The 13258-nt window shown below is 49.3% G+C and overlaps 5 protein-coding genes across 5 annotated transcripts, besides 2 other annotated features; 1 reads left to right on the plus strand and 4 right to left on the minus strand.

Moving 5' to 3' along the window:
* Positions 1-326: 326 nt before the first annotated feature.
* Positions 327-665, plus strand: FPSE_01549 (uncharacterized protein; the record flags this gene model as incomplete). Its single annotated transcript, XM_009254669.1, has 2 exons — positions 327-404; positions 468-665. 2 exons carry the CDS (start codon positions 327-329, stop codon positions 663-665), a joined length of 276 nt encoding a protein of 91 aa, XP_009252944.1.
* A 239-nt stretch (positions 666-904) lies between these two features.
* On the minus strand, positions 905-1486 carry FPSE_01548 (uncharacterized protein; the record flags this gene model as incomplete). Its single annotated transcript, XM_009254668.1, has 1 exon — positions 905-1486. One exon carries the CDS (start codon positions 1484-1486, stop codon positions 905-907), a length of 582 nt encoding a protein of 193 aa, XP_009252943.1.
* A 994-nt stretch (positions 1487-2480) lies between these two features.
* FPSE_01547 (uncharacterized protein) lies at positions 2481-2922 on the minus strand (the record flags this gene model as incomplete). Its single annotated transcript, XM_009254667.1, has 2 exons — positions 2481-2734; positions 2838-2922. The coding sequence occupies 2 exons, from the start codon at positions 2920-2922 to the stop codon at positions 2481-2483; spliced, it is 339 nt and encodes a 112-aa protein (XP_009252942.1).
* Positions 2923-5737: 2815 nt separating this feature from the next.
* On the minus strand, positions 5738-8284 carry FPSE_01546 (uncharacterized protein; the record flags this gene model as incomplete). The annotated part of the gene is made up of 3 exons (XM_009254666.1): positions 5738-5895; positions 5994-6588; positions 6644-8284. 3 exons carry the CDS (start codon positions 8282-8284, stop codon positions 5738-5740), a joined length of 2394 nt encoding a protein of 797 aa, XP_009252941.1.
* Positions 8285-10205: 1921 nt separating this feature from the next.
* FPSE_01545 (uncharacterized protein) lies at positions 10206-11381 on the minus strand (the record flags this gene model as incomplete). Its single annotated transcript, XM_009254665.1, has 2 exons — positions 10206-11214; positions 11299-11381. The coding sequence occupies 2 exons, from the start codon at positions 11379-11381 to the stop codon at positions 10206-10208; spliced, it is 1092 nt and encodes a 363-aa protein (XP_009252940.1).
* An 826-nt stretch (positions 11382-12207) lies between these two features.
* Positions 12208-12250: a microsatellite.
* A 752-nt stretch (positions 12251-13002) lies between these two features.
* Positions 13003-13037: a microsatellite.
* Positions 13038-13258: the final 221 nt, after the last annotated feature.

Consider the following 13258-nt stretch of genomic DNA (forward strand, 5'->3'; position numbering starts at 1 on the left):
ATGATTAAAAAATTGCTTGAGAAAAGAAAGCTATAACCAACCTCAATCTTTGAATGCGCCCCGCGACTTTTCCAGCGTCCAGCCAAAATTTCCTAAATTCTGCCGCTGCGCTAAGCTTCTACCGGCACCCCGCTCTCACCGCCCACAAGCCGGTCTTGCGTCCCGACTTGTTCCATATTCAAGCTTGACATCACGCCCATATATACAGCTCCCTGTAGCTCCAGACTTTGCTTGTTACGACCGATTGCACGACTCAAGTATGCCAATTCAATTCTTTCTGTCAATATATAGCCATTGGAACTAATACGATTTGATCACAGGCCAAAATGTCCGATTCCACCGTTGCCCGTCCTCCTCCCAGCGCCATTTCCAGGCCGCTCAGCGAGTCTCTTCTCAATGAGAAGGTAATCCAAAATCCGGATGATACAACAGGCTATTCTTGAGACTTGGGAACTAATTATTTCTAGTGGGACCGCTGCCTCTCCAACCTTCTCGTCAAGTCATCCCTCGGTCTCGGTTTTGGTGTCGTTTTCTCTGTCCTCTTGTTCAAGCGAAGAGCATGGCCCGCATTTGTCGGCGTTGGCTTCGGTGCTGGCCGTGCCTACGAGGAGTGTAACTTCAGCCTGAAGCAGGCTGCGAGGGACTTGAAGAAGCAGACCGCATAAGGGAACTGCGGAGTGGGTGTCAACTAAGAGACGAGTCGTTTATTTGTACCAAGAACAAGCACGCCAGAACATGGCGGCGTGTTAAAAAAGGGCACGAAGAGCTTTGCCGTGGGCTCCAGGGAGAACCAATGCCAAACTAGGACGTTTTTTTCCAGATTCAATAGAGGTATCATGTACAACAATCTGCCATTCCTAATCTTTACCACCAGTCTTCATTCCAACTGTGCCAGTCAATCCAATCACGGCAGGGGATCGTCCCACTGCTGGACTCCGTCATATCTCATTGTATTTCCCGTTGATTGAACCAGTCTTCTCTGTGTCCCAGTGGCATCTTCTTCCCTACCTGTTGCGGACACTGGAGATTCCAAGTAGTCGTAACAGCTCTCATAATCTGTAACCAATTCCGAGCTGGTCGAAGGGAAACTACTCAGTAACTGGTCGATGCTTAGCCTTCGTGTGTCATCTGTGTCTGCGTATCCTGTCCGGCTTCTGGATGGGATCGTTAACAAAGACAGGTTGCGTCTGAGATTAACCAGCTCTAGTCGGAGTTCCTCTGCCAAAGAATGGCTTCGTCTTCGTACACTCTTGATGAATGAAGTTTCGTTGTCGTAATACGCTCCGTCACCTTGGTCTGTCGGGTACGATGCAGTCCAAGGGGTCTGACGTTGCCCGTTCTCTGTATCCTGAGCTTCTCGTGGAGTCCTAAAGCTGGCACCTAATAGGATGAAGATGGCGAGAAGTAAGACGAGCACAAACACCACGAATGCAACAAATATTATCTCCATCCTGGCCAACTCTAAAGATCGGATATCGTCGGGCATGTTTAGTTGGACAAGAACGCCGGAGTTGCGCAGGAGTGGCTACACGACAGGCGATCCAGCTAGCGGCCGTGACGATTTACTCGGCCCTGGTTGCTGTTTAGAGATGCGTTCCAGGAGTGGGAGAAGCGGTTTCTTGTCATTTGCCAAATGATGCAGAGGAATATCGGCTTAGATGATTAATGGCGGGCGAAGAGTATGAGTAGGTTAAATAGGTAGGTATTCGGCCAGGTCGATAAGAACGGGAGTACGGATAGATAGGTGTCTTTGAGGTTGGTTGGTCTCCATGAACTGAGTGTTTATATGAGGCTAAGAGATATGATAGATAACTCGATTCTCTAGGGACTACAAATAAGGTGGTCGTAGAGCCGGCAAGTATACGGTTGCACCTACCTTAAGCGATAGCTCTTTACGTGAGTCACGACAGGGCGTGCGAGATAACACAAAAGAATGCAGTCGCACTTTCCGAGATAGTGCTGTGTCAACCAAATAAATAAACCCCAGTGCAAGCTTGTCTTGTACGGTTTCTTCCAGCTCAAGGTCAAGCTTCTCACTCTTCAGGAACACGTCTATAGTTGCCGGACAGTGTCTTTGTCCAACGTCCTCTCTCAGTGATCTTCTTTAGGAGAGGGTTCCAATTCACCCAAAACTCTCTTGTAAAGGACCATTCTGAGCTGAAATTGTTCAATCGTCCGATTCACCTTACAGCCAATGTTACCGCTGTCGCACGATCAACCAACACACGGAGCATCACTTCTTACCTCAACGCTACCACGGCATTGACACATTTGCTCTATTCACATCGGCAGACTCGATCTGTTTTCTCTTCCCGCTTTTATGCCTACACAGTCGGGTTACTCATGGTATATTGATGGCTTTTTGTAAGCCCTACAACGGCACACCGCGTAGGCGTACACAGGAAGCATGGCCTAATAGTAACTGTAACGTGGTTTTTTTGTCTAATTTCTAAAGCATATAATTCGAAATAAGAAACGAATCAGGCCACCCGCCCGTTTTCCAGATTGCTACCGCTAGTGTACGCCTTCCTGTTCTCCTTGTTTCTCTCTCCTTTGCGTACACTCCTTCTCCGTGCCTCACCGCAGCTTCTCAGCACTGTACACCGACGCAGGCCCCTCGATGTAAGGCAAAGGATTCGGAAATTACTTTCCCGGTACTGTGGGCTTGTGTTAGTCCAAGTCCTGTCGGAGACACGAGAGTTCTGCACCGAGAACAATATTGCTACAGCGATACCTAGACACGATGGGAAATGTCCAACGACATAACCATTGCGAGTCTGTAACGAACAACTGTGACAACATGCTCAGGATACAAGATTAAAGCGGTCTTGACTCACTGGGGTCCGTGGGCCATGGGGGCTTGGGCTTGGGATCGTCCTTGGAAAGGTTGATATCAGCACCGGGATTATTCGTGGCAGCCATTATCACTTCAACGATTGCTTGTCGACTCGAGATTTGTATGAGCTTTGACTTTGAGCGGAGACTTGTTCAAAATATACAAAAGCAAGAAACCAAGGTGAGTTTGACTGAGTTGCTTGCGTTCTTGAGTTGTGTCGATGCTTTGATGGATGGATAGTTCACTGCACAGGATGAGGCTCGATTCTTATACCCGACTATTGTTAGACAAGGTCCTCATAGTCAAAATCTAGATACCCAAGCTTTGCAAGAACAATGCTACTTCGATACATCCCTTTCGATCACTGCGTGACGCCACAAGCTGTGTGAACACCCGGAGGGATACGTCTGTTGTTGCTCAGTCGTCGTCAGCGCCTCATCCAAACGCAACATCTCGAACGCAGACCACCGTATACCTCACGTTATCAGAGATGAATGCAACGAGTCTGTGCTGTGCGTCAATGGTTCGATTGCCTGATATGGCAGCATCTCTGTTGGACAAACCCCCAACTAAGCAATTCAACATCTTAATATGGCTCTTGTGTTTTTTGCTGACGTACGGCGTAGGACAGTTGAACTTATTATTGTTGCAGTGGAACGGTTCATATCCAGTCAATTGACCAGGAGAGACACCCGAGTCTATGACTCTCGTGTTCGAGGTCACAGTCCTGCCTGGCACCGAGGCGGACCTGAATTGAACGACTCAATCTCATGTAGAGTGTGAACGACATGCTAACGCCGGGGTCATCATCAATCATTTGTTCAACCATAGTTCGACCCTCTCTCGCTGATTCAAATAACATGGTTGCTCAAGTCATGCAGGGTTGTGACAAATGCGCTCATATCCCGAGTCAAGGAACGATTGTTGATTGTCGAGTTCATGAGAGACGGTGCGCATAGTGAGCGGAGTACAGGCGGTAACGCAAGAACTTCATGTGGAATTCATAGGTAAAGCACCCTATGCCTTCATGAAATCTACTGGTCCCAGTGAGCCGGGCCAGCGTGAAGAGACTTTGGAGGCCCATACACAACTGACGGCTAGGCACAGCCGTTGAGCTCCCGCCCTGTTTACAATTCGTAAACAATGCTTACAGTGAGCCAGTCGGCAGGTTACCTGGTTATTTTGTTCTTGTTTTGACGCCTCGTCACCAAAACCCAGATGTATCTGAGCACAGCACCAAGCGGCCAGTGCTAAAAGCAGCGAGGGACTGGAAACACAGGAAGCTACTAGGGTACTAAGAAATAGCTCTAGTTAACCAGCCCCTGACTGTGCAGGATCTGGACACACCATAGGTAGTCACCGTACACTGCGGTTCCTAGTGAGCTTAGAGTGCAATGTAACTAGTGCTCAGGTATAAAGATGGATGGATGTACACCTATTTGGTTTGTGCATTGGCATATCGGAACTCCTGCCGGGTCGGCGAGACAATCAATTATGTCTCTCGACGCAGTGATACAGCAGAAGATGACCCTGTCAGTCTTGCACTGAATATGACCGACTTCGAGTGAAATACATCGAGGCCGGTTGATTTTATCGTGCTAAAAAGTGTATGAAGAAGAGAAAAGGAAAAAAAAGTCGACGACATCCACAGCTGGTTCTGTTAGAGGCAGTTGTGTCACGTGACGAGTGGGTCCTGTGTTCCCTCCCACCAACCTCTTTAAAAACTCTACCTGTTGACATTTTCTGCTCTTTTTCCAAATCCAAACACCAAACAAATCACACAACAACGCCTCCTTTCCCTTTCCCTCTCGGCTGCTGCCTCTTCCGAAAGGAAAAGGCAACTTTTGCCATTCACGGGGGTGTCATCCTTTGTCTCGTCTTCTCTTTCGTCGCTTCCAACGGCAACGCCGATGCAGCTTTGCTCTGTTGTGCTCTGTCTTGCTCAGAATTTGGACTTTGACAAACATGCAGTCCTCCCCATCCCTGGAAAGCTGTTGAACGCCATGATGACGAGACGCATTCTGTGTCAGGAATAAAATAATGTCTTGCTGCGTTTGACAGCTTTCAGAGGCTTGAGGTCGCACGCTTTGTCTCAGTTCAAGCAAGCCGTCGTTTTTGCTTGCTACTCTTGACATGTTTCTCTCTACGACTTACCCCTACCTACTATAGCTACTCTCTGTCTGTTCTCTACAAAGTCCGCTGCAAGCGGCACCCACGAAATGCCTACACTCTGCGCTCTCAATGCACATGTGTGTCAACTATTTTTTTTAATCGTTCGAGTGGGAGATCAAAACCACGGTCTAGACAACCGACCCGCTCCACCCTGATACCATAGAGCAGTGTGGCATCAGGACTAAAATCGGGCAAACATATCTACAATCACTATAAACGTGAATAAATGAGTGAATAAATCTATTGTAGCTGCACTGAGACGTGCTCACGACGAATGGGAAGCTATGACTTTACTACTGTGTCTTGCCTGGCCTGTTTCTGTCTGGTGAAGACCAGTCCGAACCCCATGCATGGTTACCATCGTCGTTGCACAATGTCTTTCCCGCTGCTGAAAAGTGTTGCTAGCTAAAATCATGTCATATTCATGATACGATCGGCCTTGAATATGCAAGCTTGCCAAGTGTCAAGGTCCAACTATGAGACCGCCCTATTCCTCAGACGTGGCATACATTGTTTCATTCAGCCTCATGTGCTGCCTGCGTACTCCCTCCCCTATCATATATCATGCAAAAAAAGAGGCCCAGAAACCCACTCTGTGAAAGGGTACTCTCGCCCATTCACCGACCGTTATACCAAGACATACCTCGCATACGCCATGTCATCCAAGAAAGCCGTTAAACAAACATACATTTCACTCCTTTCTCGACAGATGTCTCGGACAAATAGTTCTTAAACAGCGTCTCCGAATATGGCTCTGTCATCCTGGAATGACACAAGAAACCTGGCCACGAGGCGTCCTGTATACAGTGTCTGAGGGTCCATCGGAAAAGGATGGCTCGCGTTGTTGTTGAGCCAGTCGTTTGCTGCTAGAAATTGCAACTCCTGCCCTGGTTAGTGTGAGACAGCACATGTCAGCGTTTGTGATCCTTCCAGAACAATACGGATACAATGACAGCCCGTTTGTGAGCAGTCGGGTCGTACGTACAACTTTCGCCAAACAATAATTCTCTCAGTTGGGCCGAGAACTTGATGGTCGGTCCATCCAGCTCGCCCCGTTCGGCAAAGCTATTGTCGAGCAAAGGGTTGAATCCCTTCATGTTGGCCTCCTTACTGTGTGTCTGGTAAATCTGGTGGAACTGGTAGGCAAACTGTCTAAAGGGCATGTTCTCAACCTCGGCACAGGTGCTCAGCGCGAGGCTTCTCTCGTACTCGGGTCTTGCGCTCTTTCTCATGTTGATCTCGTTCTGGGAGATGACAAAAATGTCAGCTGCCGTCTCGACCGCCTCCATAAAGAGGCAGAGGACGAGAAAGGCGGCGGTGCATGGCGCCCACTCGCGTCGAGACTTTGGTTTGAGTGACTTGGTGAAGAGATCGAACAGCTGTGACATTTCACGCTGCATTAGCTCGTCTACGATTGACTTGATCTGTCGTGCGAGGACTCGGGGCGTCACATAGTTGTCGCCCTGGTCAATCAGACCGGTCGATCGAAGGACATCAGCGGTCTGTCGGGTGAGGCAGAGTTGCCTCGTCATGATGTAGTGCATGCAATAAATGGACAGGGCACGCTTTACCATGAGTGACTGTAGCAATGACTGTCAGCTCGGCTAATGATGCGATTTGTCAGGTTTCACTTACCTCGGTCTCGTCTGCATACTGCTTGACAATCCGCAGCACCTTTTGGGGCAAACATGTGCTTTGGAAGTTGTCCGTGACTTGATCGACAAAGTACGGCTCGGCAAGAAGATCCTGGATGTACCTTTTGGTTCGTTTTCTCAGAGTGTCCCTCTCGGCAGTGTTTTCAAGCTCGACGCCGATGTTGGCTGCTCTGTTGCTCTTCAGCTCAACCCTGTTCCCTCCCACATTCTGAAGCTGCCAGTGACTCGTGACCTCTTCCGTCTTTGGTGTGAAAAACTTGGCCTGTATTGGCAGAACCGTACTGAACAGCGGACCTGAGAAGAGTTCAACGGAGCAGGCTTGCTCAACCCCCTGAACATGGAAGCCAGCAATGTTTTCCGAGAAGAACTTGGTCATCTGGTCTTTAGCCAGGTGTCCACGGACATACTCGGGGAACAGAATACCCAGGAAGTCGTTGAATCGCCAACAGACAACCTGGGGGACCTGGACCGTTATCTTCTTACAGTTCTTGCAGGGCCGTTCAAGATCACATTTGACCTTGCGACTATGACAACAGAAACAGGCACCATGTCTACGAACCTGTAAGGCATTCTCTTTGGTAGCATCCGCCAAAGGTCCCTTGCGTCCTCGCTGACTTGTTCGGTTCATAGCCTCGAAGCACTCGAAAGGATTAGGGCGGCCGGCGTGAGCTGAGATGGAATTAGGAGTCACGATGACAAACTTGCCAGACTGTTCTGTCGTTGCCTTCTTCTTCGTCTTCTCGACTTTCCCAGCCTTGACCTTGCGAATCGGTAACGATGATGGAGACTTGCTCCCGTTGGGGCTCGCGTTTGAACTAGGGAACGAAGTCTGCGAGTAGTTGCTCGCAGGTGATGGTGAGTTATTGAAGTCATCCATGATGAAGATACTCTCGCTGCCCCGCATGTTTGTTTGGTTCCATGGCGGAACATTAGGATCTGACTGCATCGGCGGCTGCATATTAAAATTCAGCTGAGGCACTTGGACTTGGCTGTTGACGTCCATCGAGAACATGTCAGTTCCAAAGTTTTGCATGAGTGTCATGTCTGTGGCAGTATCAGCACCCTGCACTGAAGGAGAGGCCATCCCCTGCTTCTCCGGCATACCGTTCAAGTCCTGTGGTTGGAATTGAGTTGTATCCTGCTGCGAGAAAAGGTATTGCTGGGGTGTCAAGAACCCCTGTGTCTGTCCAAATCCTCCATCTGTTGTGGTTGCAAACATGTCTGAGTTGGTGTTGTCTGATGGACCCTGGAAGGAGGGGTTGTTTGTGAAAAATGCCGTTTGATCCATGTCGCCTAGTATCAAAGGAGATGGAGCTGACGGAGAAGGTGTGTTTCCCAGCATGAATGGTGAAGAGTTGTTCGCCGGGATATATGGCGGAGTAGTTGCGTAGGAAGTGTGAGTGTTGGCTGGCATAAAGGGAGATGTCGTCCCATTGACATTTCCAACCATAGTGAAGCTTCCCAAACTTCCACTAGCAGGATCTGATATAAATCCAATTGAAGATGGGCCAGAGTTAGCTCCTGTGTAGTCGATGTACTGCCATGACTCCTCGTCGGGAATGGAATCGAAGTCGTAGGGGGACGATGAGCTTGGCGATGGCCGAGAGCGTGTAGACGCCATCTCTATGTCTGATATATTGAATAGTACAGATATTTAGTTGTGGTTTAGATATATGTCGATTATATGTTGATCCAAGGTGTATCGATAGATTGGTTCAAAGGTATGTAAAGATGGGAAATAGAGACTTTATCCAGACAATAAGTTCCAGCACTTATATAGCAAACTCGTGTCTGTGACTGTGAGCCTAGTAATGAATGATTCCTAGTTTGTGAGTTGAGTTTGTGAGTTTGAAGATGTCGTGTTATAGTCTTTGTCGTTAATAAGACACTCTTGGTAAGTCGTGTGTTGCTCTGATGTTGTGATCGCAACGGTCCACGGCTTCACTTAACACCGCAGGAAAAGCGTCGAAATATAAGTAACTCAATAAAAGCGCCCTTCTTCCAAATTCGCATTGTAAAGAATAAAAGAGTAAGAAAAGCTGTTGCTTGCTTCACTTCCTCTTCGGTCAACGTTCATGGACATCTCGACGCTAACCCAAACGGCGACCGACAGCCAGGTACCTTGTCTTGTATGGCATTCTACAGCTAATAACAAGTACCTCGAAAGTGCAGGTAAACCAATCACAGGCACATATCGAGCACATGCTCGCTGGCGCTATTCCTCTCCGAGTACTATCTCGAGTGACACGATTAGGTAGTAGATATAAGACTTCTATTCAACTTGCTGTATCGTTTTCTCGAAAAGTGCATTCTTACAGCCTGAATCCGTAACAGAGGCTGTCAGATGGTCAACTCAGTCTATCGTAGAGGCTCGAGCTGTCATTGGCATCGCACAGCATAAACGGTAGCATTATCGATCTGTGGCAGTGAGTATCCGATTGGCGCACGATTTCGTGCATCACAGCATGAGGGCCTCAAGCTTGGGAGCTTTCAGTGTCGTGTGCTGAATTGCCTTGCAGCCCAACACGCCCGTCATACTCCGCACAGTCCATTCTACGATTCACATGAATCGCGGGCGGTAGATCTGAAATCCTCGTGATGCTGTAGTGTTGAATCACAGTGGACCTACCTCTGGGCTGGAATTCGATGAGACTATTTGGGCTGGACTTGATCAATTCATCTTGACTGTGTCACAGTAGGTCTCTCATCACAGTAATATGTTCAGTGTACTTGTAACTGTTGGCTTGTACCCTATTGGTGACATCTCGACCCATCTTCATCACCATGACGAGAACTATAGATGGCTACCCAAGTACCCAGTCTCAGAGCAACCATGCTGGATTCCTGACTCTCGCCAGCACACGCCCGATATGGGCCTAATCAATACCAGACATCATAGCGTAGAGATGCCTGTTCCCGAAAGATTACCATCAGAGCTTCCATCCCGAAACTGTAATCCTTGCCAAGTCGATCGATGCCCAACACACACACAATCACCATCATACCCAATGCTACTCACTGAAAGACAAGGTGACTGATGACCAGCATAGTATGCCATTGGTTCTTTGATTCAACGTGATGACTAAAACATACTGCAAATATGTCGTTACCAATCCTGTATTGGGCGTACTGTTTAGATCCAGCGATAATATCTTCTTGACAACAACAAACATGTGCAAAGCACAAAAGCACGAAACATGACTCGTTAATATTCAAACATAAAACCAAAAACAAATGTTACCGCACAATAACTCCAACACGCTTGGACGTAAGCCTCCTAACCAGAAGGATGGCTGCTGAGAAGGGCCGGCGTACGCCTGGCACGCCAATCCTCTAGACCCAGGAGTACCTCTGCCCATATATGATAAACATTATCGCTCACAATGTCAAATTGTGCTGGTGGCCCCCATCCTTTGCTCGGGCCACGTCCCTGTTTCTGATCTGTGCCGTTGTCGTCGCCGGCAGGTCATGTCTCCTGTTCTCGGAGAGCATATAAACGTATATCATTAGAGTCGCTTGAGACTCGTCGTCAAGCTCGATTCCTAAGCTCGGTACCGTGTGGCGGCGCGATCCTGGATCTGCTTGTCTGTAGAAACGTATAGTCGGTCTAGGTAGTCCATAGCCGAGGCATCCTTCAAGATCTTGGCCACTTGAATGCCGGCCGAGATCAGCTGGAGGATGTTGCGGTCGTCCTTAAGCGGGCGACTTTGGTGCTTCGCAGCGTGTCGCATCTCGAGAGAGTTTTCAAGGATCGTAACAAACTGCTTGATCTGTCCGTTGTAAAGCACTCGCGCTGGGATGCGTCGCTTGGTCGCTAGCCGCTTAAGAAGATAAACCCACTCGGTCCATTCTCGATCCTGTGGTCGCTCGACGGGCCTCATGTCCTGAGTCAAGGGAATCGGAAACTGGTACTTGGCCACGAAATCATAGGCGCATTGCGAAAGTCGGTCATTGACCTGGCTCAAAACATTGTCCTGTTCTTGAACATGAAGGTTCGTTGGCAGATGGGGAAGCTCACGTTCCTGCATGGCAATGACATCTGGAGGTGGTCGCTGCAGGAACTGATGAGGACCGTCGAATTCGTCTCGGTTCGAAGGTCGTCGTTGTGAGCGACCTTTGCCAGTGGACTTTGCCTTTCCTCCGGGAGCAGAGCTGGTCATCCCGTTCTCCAGAGAGTAGTCCGACAGGTTGGGTGATGCGATGATGTCGTCCACCGAGTCGGTAGGCGAGTATCGCTCACGGTTCTCCCATGACTGAGAGGTTGGAGCCTTGTATGAGCTGTGCCCAACCGGCTTGCCATACGATCCTGATGGGGGACGAGCACCAAACGAGGGAGCAGCAGGATAGGTCGACTCAGCGCGTGACATTTGACCATTGGCACCAATAGGTAGACCGCCAGCTAGGTTGTAGTTGCTGGCCGAGTAGTTGACACTTGAATTGGCCGATGTTACTAAGGATTCCGAGCTGGTATTGTTTCGATAATCACCATACCTTTGTGATGAGTAAAAGCCATTATCGAAACCTCCATGTACCGAAGGATCAGTGTATGAACTGCCGGTGAGTTAGCACAACCACGTTTTCACCCAGGCCGTGGGGGACGGGACAGTCAGCCGGCAAGGAGATGTTCAGACTTACTTGCGAGTTGGGTTCCAAGGGCTGTTCGACATTGTAGTCTTGTAGGCATGGTCTTGCTGTGCCATACTGTACTGGCTCATCATTGTGAAAACGGAACCGTGGGGTGTTAATTTTGGTCAGACTTGACGAGACTTGCGGCTGATAAAGAAAGAATCCACAGGCGAAAGAAAGCAGCAAAGGGTCCACGCCTTGGGTTCCAGTTAAAAAAAAGAGACTAAACCGACGGACAGCTTGTACAATATGGGTCCTTGGGCAGTGATCCTGGGTTTTTCCAAAGGGCTGGCTGGCTCCAAATGTCTTCTTCAGGGCATCCACGGTGACTAGGGTTTCCTGAGATGGCGATGAAATTGCCTGGGTCCTCCTGCTGGCGGTTGTAGGCGGTGTGACCTGTGGTCTGTGGTCCAGGCAGATGGATCTATCTGCAAAGGCCAACTCAACTCCTGCTGGATTGGATGAAAAACTGCGCGGGCAATAGTGAAGCACTAAAATAGTAGTGCAGTATCCTTGGGGGGCGCTTCTCAGCGAACCAGGTCAAGGTAGAGCTGTTGATGAGCGGATCTGAACTGACACGGGCAGATAGATAAGACTATGGAAGGAGATCCAGGAGATTGAAGCTCGGAATAGCGACGATTTATGTTCGTCCGTGAGTCTGCAAGGAAAAAGGAACGGGTACGCATGTCATGAGCGAAACCCTGGCATGGCCTGGCTTGGTTGTTGATGATGGCGATGGGGGATGGTAAAACGATGCCCCATTCACTAGCACTAGCGGACTTGACAGGGACCAGGCGGGAAGCAAGTGATGGCCCAAACGACTTTTCTGGCAAGATTTGCAAAAGAAATTCGCCCCAGGATCCCTAAATTAATGTCAGGAGGGTGTCAGTTCCCCAAGGTTGTGATGGATAGCGGTGTCTGTACTGTACTCTGTGCTGTACGTACAGTACTGCGCTGTACTTTGACCGGCAATGCAGTCGAGTTGCTAATATTACAGCCTGTATTGAGTTGATGGCGCAAGCCAGCCCAACAAGCGAGCGAATCCACGAATTGGACCCTGTCTCTGATCTGATCTTAAACCAGGGTGGGTAAGCTTAATGATGGAAGACACTGAAGATGTTACCTTTTGTGTATCGTTTCATCTCGGTCTGGGCACAGCGGCAACAGCACAGAAACGTCAAAGAAATGTTGAGACCTTGGCTGCTGCTTGCTTGCTTACTTGCCCGCCGTGTCGCCGAAGAGTGGGGGATGTATCGTCACAGTAGAATGCCGAGGCCATGCTACCCCAGATGTTCTGCGTACCTAAGGCGTATGGAGGGGACCTGTCCTGAGGGAGGCTTCGATAAAATTGTGGAAAGTTAGAAGGCCACTCTGCATCGCGGGGCAGCACCGCTTTTCCGGGCTTCCAATACCTCTCCCTCGGGCCAGAACAACAAAGCGAGGCAGTTGATTGATTCAGCCAGTGATTGACTGATTGATCTGATTTCCTGGGCATCATTAGGCGCAAGCATTGTTGCCCAAGACGCGTTGGCAGCATCCAAATCGAGCTGACCCGACCCCAAGAGATGGGATGCTAAGTTTGAGCAGGGGACTGCCCGGAACGTTGAGAAGCGGTCAATGGCGGGACTGCAGAAAAGGTCAGGCACCAAGGCTGTATGTAAGTGCACCCGACAGGGCTTCATTGATGCCCACTGACCACCTCCATCACGGGACGTCAGGTCAGGTCGGGTAGGGTCTGGTCAGGTCAGCGTGCCTGGCGGTTGGGTTTGACGTCGGTATTCCTTGATTCAGTAGTCGGGAGCAGAAACAAAGACCGCAAACAGCTCATCAACTGCCAGCAGCGTACAGTGCAGTTGACCTGCCAGAGTACGTAGTAGTAGTATTAGTACTAGTACTAGACAGCACACCATCTTTCGCGAGGCGGCACTAGACAAATCTGGGGATTCGTCGTGAAGAATAAGGCGGTTGT

This window comes from Fusarium pseudograminearum, chromosome 4 (assembly GCF_000303195.2).
Source record: "Fusarium pseudograminearum CS3096 chromosome 4, whole genome shotgun sequence".
Taxonomy (NCBI): Eukaryota; Fungi; Ascomycota; class Sordariomycetes; order Hypocreales; family Nectriaceae; genus Fusarium; species Fusarium pseudograminearum.